Source organism: Choloepus didactylus, chromosome 11 (assembly GCF_015220235.1).
Source record: "Choloepus didactylus isolate mChoDid1 chromosome 11, mChoDid1.pri, whole genome shotgun sequence".
NCBI classification, from domain to species: domain Eukaryota; kingdom Metazoa; phylum Chordata; class Mammalia; order Pilosa; family Megalonychidae; genus Choloepus; species Choloepus didactylus.
The window spans coordinates 66,861,411-66,879,072 of NC_051317.1; the positions used below are offsets into that span (position 1 = coordinate 66,861,411).

The window sequence follows — 17,662 nt, forward strand, 5'->3', positions numbered from 1 at the left end:
AAAATACAAACAAATGAAATAAACAAAAAGCGCATCATGGTTCTGTACTATGTAAATGGCTGCCTTATTTAGTCAGCCCTACAATATTGTGCGTGCCAGCGCACCAGGTTTCTCAAAGATAATATGAAATTATTATTTGGAAACCTCACATTCATGGAGCAGAACACAATGGCTTGAAACAAATGTTTTGAAATATTTGAAAGAGTAGAGCTAGTTAAGAATGTTAGCAACTATCCCCCATGTGTGCTAGTTAATTTCTTCCCAAAATCTTTGCTAACCTGCAGATGTGTCTCGACTAATGACTCACCTTTCAGGAGGGTGTTGTGAATGGGAAATCACGAAGGAAATAAAAAGTAGTTTTTGGAAAAATTATAATTATCTTTGTTCTAATATTTTCAATTTTTTACTTAATAAAAATGACAACATACAATTTCCTCATTATTTCATTTGTTCTTAGCAAATCCAGAAATAAAGTCAAATTTACTCAATTTGTTCTCATGCAGTTTAAAAATAATAGAATCATATTATATAAATTTACCTAGGGTGAAATAATACTCAACTTCAAGGGAAAATGTTCATAATACAATAGAAAGAAAAAAAAATGCCATCTGTAATACTGAATATAAATTACCCTAATTTTATAAAAAGTTTTCTTCCTCCTTTTCCTCTTCCTCTGTAATTATTTCTGGGGCTTTAAATCAGGGTGATTGTGAGATTTCTAAATTTTCAAAAATTTCTTCAGTGAGCATCTTATAAATAAAAAAAATTACTTAAGCAAATAAATGATCAATTGGATTTGGGAAAATCTTCATAAAAGCAACCTAAAGTCTCTCTTCCTCTGATGCCCAATTGAAATGGAGATGATTTTGGCCTCATTCCACACTCTTTGTAGAAATTTTTCCCCAGTAATGAGACATGAGAAAACTCACAGCTTATGAGGCACTGAGTTGTGGAATATGCACAAAAGTTAGTGAGAAATTCTAAACATTTGGTGATGCGCCAGAATTACATATTTAAGATTCCCATGCCTTCATGGTGTGCACTTCCACAAGTCAGTGGGTGAGCTTTGATCAAATGTGATACTGTCTGTGAAAGTGGCTTGTCCCCCTCTTCACAATGGTAAGAGATTATTGTTAATGCTTTAGCCATTCATTTCTATCATCACCAGCTTTAGGTTTAAGTAAGCTGTATTTTCTTTTCCTTGGTGGATTAAAGAAGAAGGGAGGATAAGAAAAATGTTGGGGTCACCATGACATTGGCTTGCAAATGTCTTTGGTGCTAATCAGAAGATACAGAAATAAGAACTGAAAGATTTAGAGGGTCCCCAATGACACACAACAAGCTAACCACATTGCTGTGGCTAAGATTGAGAATTTCTGTCTTCCAACCAGTTAAATTAACTACTAGACTTCCTGTGAGTGTATACATGTCAAACTTCATCTGGTTGTCCAACTTCAGTTTCCAAATTGTAAAATTCAACACAGCAAGTTCTATCCAAGGTGCTAGACATTGTACAATGTGCTGGGAATACAATGTTGAGAATATGTCATTGAAGCTACTCTTAAGCTCAGAGTATAATAAGAGTGATAGATTGGTAAAACAATAATGACAATTACAGTGACAAAAGGATAGTTCAGTGGATGGGCCGGTTTGAATATATTATGTCCCTCAGAAAACCACGTTCTTTAATTCAATCTTGTGGGGCCAGACTTATTAGACTTTTGATTAGGATGGGACTTTTTGATTGAATGTTTCCCAGGAGATGTGACTTACTCAACTGTGCATAATACCTTTGATTAAATTATGTCTATGGATGTGCGGCCCTGCCCATTCAGGGTGGGTCTTGATTAGTTCACTGGGGTATTTAAGAAAGAAGCTAAGAGCCGACACAGACTCAGATGCTTGCTGATGCTTGGAGACACTTGGAGATGCGGACACAAGGATGTTTGTAAGCTGAGAAATGAAGACTGGAGTTTGCCCTGGAGAAGCTAAGAGAGGACCCCGAGATGCTTAGAGAGAGAAACGCCCTGGGAGCAAGCAGCAACGATGCACAGTTGCTGAGAGACAGGAGTGAAGCCAGAAGCCCAGAGACATTTTGGAGAAAGCCATTTTGAAACCAGAACCTGGGAGCAAATGCCAGCCACATGCCTTCCCAGCTAACAGAGGTGTTCTGGATGCCATTGGCCATTCTTCAGTGAAGGTGTCCTCTTGTTGATGCCTTAGTTTGGACACTTTTATGACCTTAGGACTGTAAATTTGTACCCAAATAAACCCCCTTTATAAAAGCCAATCCATTTCTGGAATTTTGCGTAACGGCAGCATTCACAAACTGGAACAGTAGAGTTACGGAGAGATTAATTGTGATAGGGTGGCCAGCCAGAGCAGCCAGAGATTAATTGTGATACAGTGGGGGAACTTCCAATTTTAGATGACAACTGATTGCTATTAATAGACAACTACGGGTATTCCAAATCAAATAAAATAGTATAAGAGGGTAAAATAGCATTATCTATTCAGGGAATGATAAGTAAGTAGTTTGTATTTCTGGAACATCGGCTGCAGGTGGGGAAACAGCAGTCAATGAGGGTAGGGTTGGATCATAAAGGGTTTTATAGGCTTTTGTAAGCTATACTAAGGACTTCCTGAGTTTTAAAAAATAATATTTTGGTAACAATATGGTGGGTGGATTGGCCAAGAGAAAGAGTAAAGACAGACATATTGTTGGGGTAGGAGCCATTGCATGACCTACCACCCCTCCCTGGGCTTGCCCTAATCATAGCCTTGGACTTGGAACATTCCCTTATTCCAAGGCTAGGCAGTAAGGTCATGCTCAGCCCAGGTCCTTCTTTATAGGATGATCCTTTCCTGTTCTGGTGAACAATGAACTTCTTTGTGCTCTTTAAGAATGTGTGTCATAAAACAAAACAAAACAACAAAAATGAGGTCTTTTCCCATATTGCCACATAAACAGGGTGTGTGTAAACCATGGTCCTGGGTTTGCCATACAGAGGGAACCATTGGCCATGGGAGACCAATGCCCCATAAAGTGTTGTACCAACCAGTGCTTGTGTGTGGTGTCTTCCTTGGCGACCGTGACACCACGGGTCCATGGAGTGAGCAGAAATGTTTGCCATCCTCCAAGCAGTAAGCCCTCTTCACTGGGATTGGTAGCTGGGGCTTACTGACATGATACAAGTTATTTGAAAAGCTATTGCAATAATCTAGGTGAGGAATGGTTGAACCCCATTTTAGTTCCTTGCTGCTAAAACAAATCCATACAATGGATTGGCTTAAATAATGGGAATTTATTGGCTCACAGTTTTGAGGCTAGAAAAAGACCAAAATCAAAGCATCATCCAGGTGATGCTTTCTCTCAGAAGACCGTGGTGTTCTGGGGCTGGTTGCTGGTGACCCTTTGTCCTTGGCTTTTCTGTCACTGGAGTGTACATGATGGCCTCTCCTTGCTTCTTCCCATGGCTTTCTCTCTCTCTGTGTGTGTGTTTGAATTTCATTCTACTTATAAAAGACTCCAGTAATAGAATTAATATCCAACCTGATTAAGTTGGGCCACACCTTAACTGAAGTAATGTCATCAAAAGTCCTATTTACAATGGGTTTACACTCACAGGAATGGGTAACGTTTAAGTACATGTTTTTCTGGGGTGTACAGCTCTAAGCCACCATAAACCCATGTAGCAATCACCCCAAGTTCCATAAAGGTATATGAGGAATGGATCAGAAATTAAGGAAATTAAGAATGTCTAAGATCTGATCCAAGGAAGAACAAATAGGAAGATTGGAAAAATAAACATGAAATTAACCAAATATGATCATTAAATCTTGGAATAATGCCTGACCTGAAAGGCAGTAGCAGATGCTTGTGGTACCCCTTCCATATACCCTCACCCTTCTTACTTCAGGAGAAGTACTATTAGGGAAGCTGTGGGTTATAGAACAATCATGCATAAAATAACAGGACTCTCATATACCACCTTTGCCGGTTTGGATACATTATGTCCTCCAAAAGCCATATTCTTTACTGCAATCTTGTGGGGGCAGATTTATTAATTTTTATGATTAGGGTGTAACCTCTTGATTGCATGTTTCCATGGAGATTTGACCCCGCCCATTCAGGGTAGGTCTTGATTAGTTTACTGGACTCCTTTAAAGGGAGTTCACACAGAGAGCAGGACAAAAAATGCCCCAAGAGATGCTTGCTGATGCTTAGAGATGCTTTGAGATGCAAACAGAAGGACATTTGGAGATGCTGACCCTTTGAGATGCTAGCCCAGAGTTTGCTCTGGAGAAGCTAAGAGAGGACAAAACTCACCAAGAAAAGCTGAGAGAGACATTTTGGAGAAAGCCATTTTGAAACACAACCTTGGAGCAAAGCGCTAGCTGATGCCAGCCATGTGCCTTTCCAGCTGCCAGAGGTGTTCTGGATGCCATTGGCCATTCTTCAGTGAAGCATCCTCTTGTTGATGCCTCAATTTGGACATTTTCATGGCCTTTGGACTGTAATTGTGTAACGTAATAAACCCCCTTTATATAAACCAATCCATTTCTGGTATTTTGCATAATGGCAGCATTAGCAAACCGGAGAACCACTCTATTATTAACACCTTGCAGTGAGGTGAAACATTTGTTACAATTGACAAAAGTACAGTTCTATAATTGTACTATTAACTTTAGTCCATGGTTTAACTTAGGGTTCACTTTTTGTGTTATGCAGTTCCATGGATTTTTTTAAAAATTTATTTCTAGCACCGTATATAAAACCTAAAATTTCCCCTTTTAACTATATTCAAGTATATAACTCAGTACTGTTAATTATGTTCACAGTATTGTGCTTCCATCATCACCATCCATTACCAAAACTTTTCCATGATCCCAAATAGTCCCCAGTGCTTTCTGCATATGCCTCTTTTCTTAGGCAGGTGTGTGAGTGGCCCTAGGAATTCCCCCATTCACACAGATACAAATGCCCCCTCTTTCCTAGGAAATAATTTCCTCATGTATCCAGGAACTATGCTGTAAATCCTACAGACTGCAATCCTTTGCACCAGGCAGACTGTTGACTACCCTCTTACAGCATTTTGTAGGAAAGTTTGTTGAGCTGCCTTCTACATGTAGGGCAAGGTCAGGAGTGATGAGTCCCTCAGGCCACCACCTCACAGATTGGACCAGACATACATGCTCCCAGAATGTGCAAAGGGTTACTCTGCTCCCTCCAGAACTGGGACAAGGAATCTGTCCTAGTGAGTGGTAAGGGAGGTGCCAACTGGGATATCATGAGAGTTCACCACTTTTAAGTAGCCTTTTCCTTGATTCAGTGCTTGCCCTGTTACTGCAGTCCTTTAACTGTTGTATGGAGCTTTGAAAAAGATGTTTCTGCCAGTTCTTACTGGTTGTTCAAAGTTTCTATGGGGTGACAGAGCCCTGAAGCATCTCACTCCGTCATCTTGATTGCGGTGGGGCCAAGAGGTAACTTTTTTAACAACAAGACTTTCTTGACTGCCTTCCCCTCCCTATCTCACTTCTCCATTTGCCTGCAGGTACTTCCTGCAATCACCTCCCAAACAAACAACTTGTATTCACATCCTTATCTCAAGATCTGCTTTCAGGGCATCCAAACTAAGACAAAATCAAGCCCAAAGTTTTCTAATAACAGAACAACAAATACCTAAGTGCAAAGGATATAATATAGTTGTCTAGTTTCCATCCTTTTTGAAATGGACCTGAAAACCATCTAAGAATTGAATTAATCATCATTGAGCTTGGAAATCATAAAGTGTGTTGATATTTCACCAGTAAAAGAAGATAAAATTTACATGGAAGTTGTAATCTACCAGACGTTTATGAAATATTTCCAAATCTCATTTTAAAAAGATGATAAATTTGAAGAAGACAAGGACCCTCCAGTATTCATAATAATACTTAGAATATTGATATCCAAATAGGAAATAGCAGAAAATTGTTAAATTGTCCTGATTAGAGCTATTGCTCATCCATATTCTTAAGGTCTAGTGATTACTAGGAAGGTAGGAGTCCTTTATCTGAGTTTCTGTTACTGGTGGTATATCTATTCCTGCTCATGTACATCCATACATGTTTGCTGATGAGGTCACTTACAACCTTGTTACTCCGAGTGTACTCCATGGACCAGTGGCAGCAGTTACAATGGAGTTTGGTAACAAAGCAAATTTCAGACCTCATCTCAGACCTACCAAATTGGAATTTACGTTTTAACAAGATACTCATGGGTATGTGTATACGCATTGAAGCTGGAGGAGCATTGCTGTAGATAGGATTTGCTGCTAAGGACAGGAGTTTCAGGACAGCATTGCAAGAGTTTCTTCTACCATGACAAAGGCAAAATGTGTCTGAAACTTCTCCACTGGAGAGAGGATCATATGACAACTACACTAGGACCATTCTCTATTGTGAAAAATATGAAATGTGGAAAGTAGCAAAAATAAAACATATCATACAGGTCTGTCACCCTAATTAGCCACTATTAGCATTTTGGTGTAATTTCTTTTGGGTTACTATGTTTTATTTAGTTAATTTTTTTTAACATGTCTCTAAATCCTATCCCCATAAAGTAGCCTTCTTATTTCTCTTTACATTGTCATGAGAATTTCCTTAAGTTATAATCCTCATCATTGAATATATTTATTATAATTTAGTTAATCAAACACCTAAATGACCAAGTTCTAACTATGAGTACACCAGTCGATAATTCTAATTTTTCTGATCTATTCAGTTGGCTATCTTCAGGAATAGGGTCATGGTTACGGACTCTTCCTCAAACCGTGCTTATAGTCTTCCTAATCATTATAACTACTCTTGTCCTATTTAATGCCTCTTCTTTCTAGCTACTGAAATAATAACTCAAATGTGCAAAACCCTTTTCATCTTCCAGAACTCTGACTAACAATAATCCACTCTCCCCTGAAGGGAATTGACAATATCTACAAGTTATAAGTCAGAAATTTCACCCTTAAGTACTTCACCCCAATTGTCAGCAGGAAGCAGCCAGAACAAACAATGGACCAATTCCCCAAATTGAAAATGAATATTGTTTTAAGGGGAAAATTGTAACAGTAACTTTTAAAATATAACCCAAAACTGTAAGTAAGCAGGAAATTGTAAAGTCTGCAACAATATGTAAATGTAAAGTTTTCACCTTTCACAGGTGTCTCCTAGCTCCTGAAGAAAACAGGAAATAACTAAGTAACTGAAGTTCTCCAAACCTGTTACATGTTAACTGAAATGGTTAACTCCCTTTGTCTCTAATGGGGTTAGCCAACTAAAGAATCACTGGGCAATTTCCCCAAACCTCCCAGATATACATAAGCCTTTGGTCTATCACTCTTGCTGCATGTTAATTAAATGATTCTCTCTCTTTGTCTCTGAACCTGAGTATAAAACCCAATTGAAGAAACACTTTGGGGAGGCATATTTGGGAAAACTTCCCCTGTCTCCTGCTGGTGTAAATAATAAACCCTCTTTTCCTCTTCAACCTGGTTTGGTGTGACTTCTATTGGCCACACTGAGCAATGAACCCATGTTTGGGAAGTGCCCCTTCTACATTTCTCTTAATATTATGTCATGAGAATTTCCTTAAGTTACAACCATCATCATTGAGTATATTTATTATAATTTATTTAATCAATTTTTATTAATGAATGCACTTCATATTTTGTTGGCTTTTAAATATGTATAATTTTTTCTACATTTAGGGCTGTTCCTTAGGGTAGACCCCCCAAATGCTAGTCTGAATGGGCTTCTTTTTGTTGTCTCCTAAGCACTGTCTACCAATTATCTTCAGTGAGTTTTTAAGTCTTAATACTACACCGCCCCTGACTTTTAACCTTTGTTCCCACGTTCCGTTTTCTCTTTTAAAAGTTAATCACAGTTTCTCCATAACATTCATGGAGATCCATTTTCTCTACCCTTGAGTCACTGTGCTTTATTTTTGAAACTTTGTTTCAGTTCCTGACCCTGAGTCACCTTCATTTTATTACAATTCAACTCAGGGTCCATGTTTTCCCTGTAGACTAACCAAGTTGATATTGGGACAGCCATTTTGGCTATCCAATTCCAAAGATAGGACAGCATATGGATATTAAATGAAACAAACTTCTTATAAAAACTGACAAAAATATTTCCATCTGTCAGCTTTAATAGCTGATAAAGTCAAAGAAGGCAAAGACTCATATTTCTTTAGGATAGTATGCCACATTAAGTGTGTTCAGATAGGAAATGGGAGTAAGTGAATATGCAAGGTAGGGAAACTGGAAATTCTAAGAGTGAAATATGCTATATAACTTCAAAACCAGTACAGAACAAGATCTACTTACTACTTTATTAACTTTAGTGTATATAAGAACAAGCTAAGGAAGGAGTTATGCTTGATTCCACTTGACTCCCTGAGCTCATGATTCAGCATGTCAAGGATGGGTCCAAGCAACTGCAATTTTAGTATGCGCTCAAGAGTTTTCTGATGCTGGTGGAAATTACAAATAGCTGCAATTTGAGAAACACTAATTTGGCATTACCCTGGCACTACAGTTTATATACACATGTAGTAAATGAAAAGAGATTAAATAAGATATACTGATGTCAGCACAGTGAAATCTCTTGTTTCTTAATGTTTTCCACAATGCACAAAGCGAAGAGTGAAAGAGTTAATGAAAACAGTGGCAATCATTAAACTTGTTTGCCTCTTAAGAAATACTGGAGGGTTGTATATATGTAGTGTAAGGATTGACTTACATTTTCCATCTTCGTTCCTGCAGAGAACTTTTGTATCATCTGTGTTTTGAATAACTTCAAGAGATTCACCAGGCTTCAGCTGTAGATCCCTGGTTCCCCACTTTTTAGAAGTTAAGGAAGGTGCAACTTTGGTTGAATATAAGACTCTAATTTCACCATCATACTAGAAAAACAAAGAAAAGAATTTAAATTATTGGCTGATATATATCATCACAGTAATACATTTGCTGACAGATTTATTAAGAAGGTCTTTGCTAAATAAATAGCTCATTATTTTCAATAGATAACATAAGTACATTCAAGAAAAGTTGGAGAGGTGAAAGTCACTCATAAACTCACCAAGCTAATATAACAACTATTTTTAGACTACCTTCCTATCTAGTCTTAAAGGACAACTATTTTTAGATGATTATTATCACAGAATGCTTATTGTATATGTATGACAACTTGCTTAATTTGCTATAGGAATAAATTAAATCTAAACTAAATTTGTAGAAAATAGAAGAATGATGATGGAAAAGATAAATGGCAATATTGATACTCATACTTTAAAAATGTACATTAAAAATAATTGATGAAGGGGAATGCTTATTGTAACGGTCCCTAGACTGTAAGCTCTTACAGCAGTCACATCCGTTCCTGAATTGTAATGGCTATCTCCAGATTCTGAGATGCTGAACCCTTTGTATATAACCTGATCAATCCCTGGAACTTTGGGTATCTGTGTGACACCTGAAACTCAGAGTTAGAGCTCAGCAGATATGAATGTCAGTATTAGCACATATAGCAACTGTTTAAAAACCTGAAAAAGAGTCGGGACTTCAACTAGAGATATGAATGAAGCAGATGTGGTTAGGACTAGGGCAAATCAGGCCAAAGGGTAAAGGACAATACTGACTGTGTTTTAAAACTGCAAATTCCATGTGAGACCAAGGGAAGAGATGTTTAATTGGTGTAAAATCTATATTTCCTAAACAATTTAACTTGTACAGTTTGTTCAAATACCATAATTACATGGGACTTCTAATAGGAAATGAGACCTGGTAGGTTTACATAGGTTAGTGTGAAATAGAGACACTTCCCAAAGTTATTTGGACAGAGAATAAAAATACATATGCAGGGCCCCCCTGAGGAGCTGGGGGAAAATGCAGAGGTGTTGGGCTTCCTCACCTGGTTTGTTGCTGATGTTCTCACAAACATTGAGGACTGGCGATTTGATGTGCCCAGCCCTCTATCATGGGACTTGCCCTTATGAAGCTCATTACTGCAAAGGAGAGGCTAACCTGCTTATAATTGTGCCTAAGATACTCCCCCTGAGTCCCTCTTTGTTGCTCAGATGTGGCCCTCTCTCTCTAGCTAAGCCACTTGGCAGGTGATCTCATTATCCTCCCCCCTACATGGGATCTGTCTCCCAGGTGTGTAAATCTCCCTGACAATGCAGGATATGACTCCTGGGGATGAATCTGGACCTGATATTATGGCATTGAGAACATTCTTGACCAAAAGGGGGATGTGAAATGAAACGAAATAAAGTTTCAGTGGCTGAGAGATTCCAAATGGAGTCGAGAGGTCACTCTGGTGGGCATTCTTATGCACTATATAGACAGCCTTTTTTAGGTTTTAATGCACTGGAATAGCTAGAAGTAAACACCTGAAACTATCAAACTGCAATCCAGTAGCCTTGACTCTTGAAGACGATTGTATAGCAATGTAGCTTGTAAGGGGTGACAGTGTGGTTGTAAAAGCTTTGTGGATCACACTCCCTGTGGATGGATGAATGAGTAGAAAAATGGGGACAAAAAACTAAATGAAAAATAGGGTAGGAGGGAAGATTTGGGTGTTCTTTTTTACTTTTACTTTTATTTTTATTTTCACTTTTTCTGGTACAAGGAAAATGTTCAAGAATAGATTGGGGTGATGAATGCACAACTATATGATTGTGCTGTGAAGAACTGATTGTATACTTTGGATGACTGTATGGTATGTGGATATATCTCAACAAAATTGACTTAAAAAAAAGTAATTGGATGAGCCAATCATCAGTGTTCTGAACTCTGTATCATATTTAAATATGACATACTTTAAATTTTTTCCTGAAGTCTTTTTCTTCTTTTTCCTGCTTTTTCAGCTTCTTAGGGTCTTTTTCTTCTGTCTTGGACTTTCCAATATTGATTCCCTGGCTAGGATAGCAGAACACATAAATAAATGACACTTTATTTCAAAAATATAGTATGAAATGAAACAATTCATAACATTGAATTTTTGTTAAATATTGTTTTCCATTAAAACTTTTTCTTAGAAATCTAGTATGATTCAGTGTAATAAATGATGAAATTTCATTATACAGGAGAGAGTCTTCACAAGAACACAAATTCTGGGTTAAAAATGGAAGTAAATAGAGATTATCTATTAAGTTAAACTAAGTAAAATCACTGAGTTGTAGCTTAAACATGTTTGCAATATCATCAATTTTATATGATTCAACCTATTCCTCATCTCCTATATTTTCAAAACCTTTAATTTTTAAAGATAAATAATTAAGGGGTTGGCCAATGTCATAGAGAAAGCTTTTTCTTTTTTTTAAAGAACACATTATACTTAAAATGGAGCAGGGTAGATGGTGGTAAATGTTGCTAAATGAAAAAAAAAATTAGGTAAAAGGTAAGATTTTAGATATTGTAAGAAGGGACTCCTTAAGGAACATTGCTAATATTCAATCTCCATCTTAATCACTCTATTAATTGCTTGAAGAAAGAGGTTGATATTTGACCATGGGCTCCTCATCAGCTGTTTTTATAGAATGTGATGGCATTTCTACAGTAATATAAACAGAAAAGTGACTTAAAAACTGTTAGGGATAGAACTTTAAAAAGTAACTTCTTGATGGTAAAGAATACTGAAATTTGAGGATATGTTGAAGATTAGATTTTCCTTTTATGGGGAAGTGAAAAACTAGAACAATTCTTCTTTTTTCATCTTTCTTGTTTGTTTTACCAGTAGAACTTGATCTTCTTATATGAATGACAGCATATTTTCCTTTCATGTTCTTTGATAATGATGCTTTCTCTAGTTCAGTAAAATTAGTTTAACTATGCTGGTAAAAAATGAAGAGTTCATTCATACATTTTACCAGCACTGCTCAGAGGACACTACTTACTATATTCAAGTTTTGTAACTTTCATCCTTTAATCAAGTACGGATCTTTTTACTCACTTTTCTTTTTTCTTGAAAAAGCTAGAGTTGTTCTTACTTTTATACAAATATGTATCAGATCATCTTGTAATTACTAGAGTACAAGAAAGCATCCTATCATGTTATTTTCTATTTCAAAAGAATTTTCAAGAGGTACTTCTTTTGTATATACCTATCTTAATAGATTTTCATACAATTTTAACCTAAAATTCAATCGAAATCTTAGGTAATTGAAAGAATAGCACTATTCACTGTTGACTGGTTTTTGCTTTATTTTCTATCTTTTGAAATTTGAATGGAATCTTTGAAAAGGGGGATATAACTTAAAGTCTTTTTAAAAACAAATCCTCTTTTTTTTCTATAAAGGAAACAGAGCATGGAGGAGGCTTGAACAGGGTGAATGAGGGCTGAGAAATAAAATTAAGAGGCATATTCAAAAGAAAAAGGTTTTGGGAAAAGAAATAAAATCAGGACAAAATGAATCAGGAATACGCTCTCAAATATATTTACAAAGTGAATGAATGAATAAATGAATGAGTTAATGAATGTAGTTAGTAGTGAGTCACGGGGCAGAGGGTAATCAAGAGACAAGAAGCAGAACTGGAGGTGGGGGGTGGGTGGGGGATACTCCGAGGGGGGCAGGGCTATCCATTACCAAACATGGCAAAGACCTTAGAACTGGGGATGCGGAAAGAAAGAGAGCTTCAGAGAGGAGAACAGTGAACATGAGAGCAGACAGTAAATATGCACCCAATTGGGTTGTTATTCCAGTCGAATTTTCTTAAGCAGTCTTATTTTCATTATTTCATTTTAATATAAACATTCTGATTACCTCATCTCTGCTGGTGGGACGGGAAAATCAGAGGCATCCACATCATCATAAACTTCTTCTCCCATATCTAACAAAAGACAAATTTTCAAATGTTGAAACACAGTTAGTTTGGATTTTGATATGAACATTCAATGTTTTTTTTTTCCCTATTAAAATAGTCTTTAGTATCAATGGTGCTTTTAATATAAAGATTGCTTCAAGAACAGCAGGAGTTTTCCTGGTGTCTGGGTAAATTTTTCCTAGAAGCATTGTCCTTAAAGGAGGAGATATGTCATCTCCCTCGATGTATATGTTAAATTCCTCCAAAAAACAAAATGAAACAAATAAAAAAAAGTGACCAAGAATATAATTATCATTTTCTGAAAACAAACAAACCAACCAAGCACAAAACAACAACAGCAAAATCAGTATATGACTATCTGAAGATCCCCAGGTGGAATGAATGGCCAGAAGAGCAGATTGCTGACAAGCAAATCATTACTGAACAAGACTCTTATGGGACTTGGGGTGCTAAAGCTATCAATATCTATCTATGTATCTATCTATCTATCTATCATCTATCTACCATCTATCTATTATCTTTCTATATCTATATCTTTCTATCTCTATATCACTCTCTATTACTTGCTGATTGTTAGTCATTAACTTTTACCTTACAGTGATATAAGGAGTGACAGTATCTTCCAATGGAAAGAATATTTCCTACTAATAAGACACTTCTGATAAAAACTGAAGTTGAGAATAAGTAATGGTGGAGAAGTGGCAATTCAATGAGTTTTCCAATCTGTTTACTTTTCCTAAACTTCTTGTTAATAAAATCAGGAAGAACTCTTCTTCTCTGTACCTAATTTGTTCCACAGAGCAAGCTGAAGAGATGAGTGCAGAAAGTGTAAATGGTTTAAGGAATGTTTATCATAGAAAGTTTAAATGCTTTCTGATGGTGGCAAAGCATTGATTTCCTTTAAAAAAATCTCTCTATATGTATGTATGTATGTCTGTTTGTATTCTCTTCCCATTCCAGGTTAATTAATTTCATAGGATGAAACTTGCTCAACTATAAGAAAAATCCATTAAAAATATTTTAAAAAGTAGGACATAACATCAGTCTCTGGAAGGGTAAAAATTAATATTCCAAGCACATGCATTTAAAACACACTGAGGACAAAATAAAATTAAAACAAAAAAGCACATTTTTAACCTAACTGATTACATTTGTTCTATTTTACACCCACTCTTCGTGGGGCTGAGTTTCTTGAATACCTTTTGAAAATTACAGATTAGCATACATGAGCATCAACAGGTATTGATACATTTGCACTAGTCTCATGCATATTTTCATACTGATAACTGAAAATAAAGTTCCAATGTTAGATAAACAGTCTGGAAGAATAGACTATTTTTGTGTTTGTTTTGCTATTTTAATATATTTCTACATTAAAATAAATGAATTTTTTGAAAGCCCCTGAATATTTTTAGGAAACTAGATTTTATTTTATTTATAGTCAATTTTTGAAAAATCTTAAGGTTTGTCTCAGTGGAGACAAAAAATAAGCCAGTAGAAATTGTACATATAAGAAATAGGGTTACAGTGCAAAAAATTACCAACTATATAAATTATATATTAAAAATATTTAGATTCAGAAGGGACTTGATGGCATATAATCTAGTGTGTTTTCAGAAATCATTGAGGAAGAGCAGTATATCAAGCTGGAAAAGTGGTGGAGGTGATTTGAATGAAGTGGGTGGAGGGATTTGAGGGGTGGGGCTCAATCCCAGCCAGTTTATAGCTACTTCTATAGCATCCCCTGGAGGAAGAGTTTAACCATCAGTCATTTTTATTTCCCTCGTCCCTCTATGTTGCTGTTAAGAAATGTGGCCACTCAAGGTGAAGCAACTTGCCCAAAGTCACACAATTTATTATTTTCAGAGTCAGAACTATAATCCACATATTTTGACTAAATCCAATGCTTTCCCACTACCTCATCTGTAAGAAATAAGATACAAAATATGAAATTTGTTTTTACTTACCAAATTGTTTAGGAGGAGAAGGGAAACTGGAAAGAAAGTGAAAGCACAGTTATTATAATCAGACCAATATGAACATTGAAATTGAAGCCTTTGTTTAGAAGAAACATCACAGGTAAGCCTGGATGCTTACAGAGGCTAATCTGTTGTCTTCTTTCCCTTCTCATCCTCCATTTCTCCACTAAATTCCAGTTTCTGTTCATCAGTTTGGAATTTAGCAAGGCTTTCTTTGAACTCCAAAGATAGCCAAAAAATTTGAGTCAAGATATTCAATAGGTTTATTTTTTCAATAGCCATTGGACCAATGTTTTCAGATTTGTACATACATATGCAGACACAGGAAACTGGAGAATAAGAAAGGAATATCTATGTAAACTAGAGAGTGAGAACTTATTAATACATGTGATCTGAAATCAGGATTGGGTGGCATTTAGTTGCAATAGAAAAAAAAGACCTCTGCTTTTATTACTTTCTGAACGATGGCTTTTAAATATACACACACATCTCACACACATATGTATCAATGGAAGAATGCCGCACAGGACAGAAATGGCCAGTTAAACTAGTGAGTGAAAGGAAATTAATTCAAATGACCCAAAACAAAAATTGGGTGGTATGTAACTGGAGCAGAAAATATAATCTGTTTTTATTTCTATATAAGTAAGGATTATATTTGAGTAATACTGCATCTAGAGATTTCTTATGTTTTCTTATAATTATCTCACGTGTACTCGTTATTGAGTGTTGTTTGGATACTTCACAAAAGTGTTTAAAATTAAGAATGGCATGTGGACTTAACATCATTTAAATATGGTGAATCCATTGGGCACATATAAAACAGTAAGAATTTCCTTCAAATTTGTATGTATGGAATTTATACTAAAGAATTATTTTTGTGATGGAAAGAGAAAATTTATGCCTGAACTTTTATTTAGACAAACTTAATATGTTTAGAATGAATTTAGTATGAGAGAAATATATAATTCAAATATAAGTAATGTATCACAATTGTGAAACAAAATTACAGAGATTTTATAATATATTTAAATAAAAGAAATTTCAAATTGTGTACTTTATTTCTAGAAAATTAATATTTAAAAGAGAATATATATTTTGAAGAGTGGTCAATATAAAATATTAATAATAAAATGTGGCACTGGAATTGTGAGATTTTAGATGCAATGCAAAGATTTAAAAAAGTCTTACTAAATGGACTATGTGTCTGTGTGAGCATGTGTGTGTGTGTATGAGGTGTATGAGTGTGTGAGTGAGGGTATGTGTGTGTGCATGGGTTTGCATATGTGTGTGTTTGTGTGGAAAGAGATATTTTTGAATACTTTGGGTTCTCCTTATGTAAATGTGCGAGTTCAAGGATGGAAGCGTGGATGAAACTAGCATGATTAATGGAGAATAACATTAAAATGGTTTAAGCCTAACAGAATTTGGTTATTGGTTATAAAATATTAGTAGCATTTGATTAAATTGATATTAGTGTAGTTATTGTGCACTGCATTTGGTTGGCTGATTCTTACGATGAACCTTCATTATCGTCTGACTCAGAGACTTTAGATTTCTCTTGTATACTTTTCTTTTTGTCATCTTTTCCCTTTAACATCTTCAAAATCCCCCAGGACCATGAGTTACTCTTCTCTTCAACCTGTAATGTGGAACTTTGGAGTATGCAGGCATTGATCAGAATGCAATAATCAGTGATATGTGAAGACACTGGCTTGACAATCAGATTTTTAATAATTATATAGCATCCAACATTCAAGCAGTAAATTGCTCATTGTATTCAACTATATGGTGTTATTAAGTGTATAGATCACAGTCTTTGAACACAGCTCATTTTTTCTATTTAGTGAGGTTTCTCTTGATTCTTAAAATATGAAGCTAAGTCAGTCATGGTTAAGTTTTAAACATCAATTTAACTTTATTATTATTTAGGTAATTAATAGATCTTAAGTTTTCAAATATGCATTTCAAAAGATTATAACATCCAAGGGAGTATATATTCAATACTTGTTCTTTTACAGACAGCATATGGTCTCAATTTATTTGCATTGATCATGATTATGATTGTTATACAAGGGATAGCCATGCAACTGATCAACTCTCTGGAGATTGCTGTAAAAAAGTAAATGACTGATTGATAAATAAATGGTTAGAAAAAGTTTTGGGGAAAATATCTATAACATCTGTAACTTTTAATCTTTTTCATTTCACTTATTTTGACACATTTCTGAGGTTCTAAACAGTATACTACTTCATTTTAATTGTGATATAATTACACTTTCTGATTTACTACTACTGTTAATTAAACATTCAAAGAATTTTTGTAATGTAATAAAGAACAATATTTTCTTGCTTTTGATCCTAACTGGAAATCAAAATTAAATTTTGGCATATAAAATAATTTGCAAAAAGGCAATTCACTGGTTATTCTTACCCATCGTCAGCATCTTCCTCTTCAACCCCATCATAAATATCCTCTGGTGGAGGTGGAAATATCCCTTCATTTGGATCAGGGTGGGATAGGTGGGGAGAAAATCTTCTGTTAATTTTGTAATTTGTTCACTTAATGTTCACTTGCATTTTGTTAATAAATCTTCCTTATTTAACTGCAGAAAACATTCTTCTTTTATATTAACAATTTAAATTTAAAAACCTTTATTTTCTTACTCTCATATAGACAGTAAATTAACTGCTTTGTTGATCATCTTATAAAAATTCTCAGAGCCGAAGTTATAATAAAGGAATGAGTGATGATAACAAGTAATGTGATTTTGAGATGAAAGGAATGGAGGAAGAAATACAAGAAAAAGTAAAACT

At 35.5% G+C, this 17,662-nt stretch overlaps 1 protein-coding gene across 6 annotated transcripts in view; it reads right to left on the reverse strand.

The window, feature by feature from the left end:
- FYB1 (FYN binding protein 1) overlaps positions 1-17,662 on the reverse strand; it is a 203,536-nt gene that overhangs the window by 31,153 nt on the left and 154,721 nt on the right. For 5 of the 6 annotated variants that reach the window (XM_037798838.1, XM_037798839.1, XM_037798840.1 and 2 more), the window contains exons 11-16: positions 17,280-17,343; positions 16,363-16,500; positions 14,834-14,859; positions 12,806-12,872; positions 10,862-10,961; positions 8,782-8,944 (exon numbers count right to left, since the gene is read on the reverse strand). In XM_037798838.1, coding sequence (XP_037654766.1) covers positions 8,782-8,944; positions 10,862-10,961; positions 12,806-12,872; positions 14,834-14,859; positions 16,363-16,500; positions 17,280-17,343 — 558 coding nt within the window. The remainder of the gene's footprint in view (positions 1-8,781; positions 8,945-10,861; positions 10,962-12,805; positions 12,873-14,833; positions 14,860-16,362; positions 16,501-17,279; positions 17,344-17,662) is intronic. The other variant, XM_037798841.1, reaches the window with a different exon arrangement.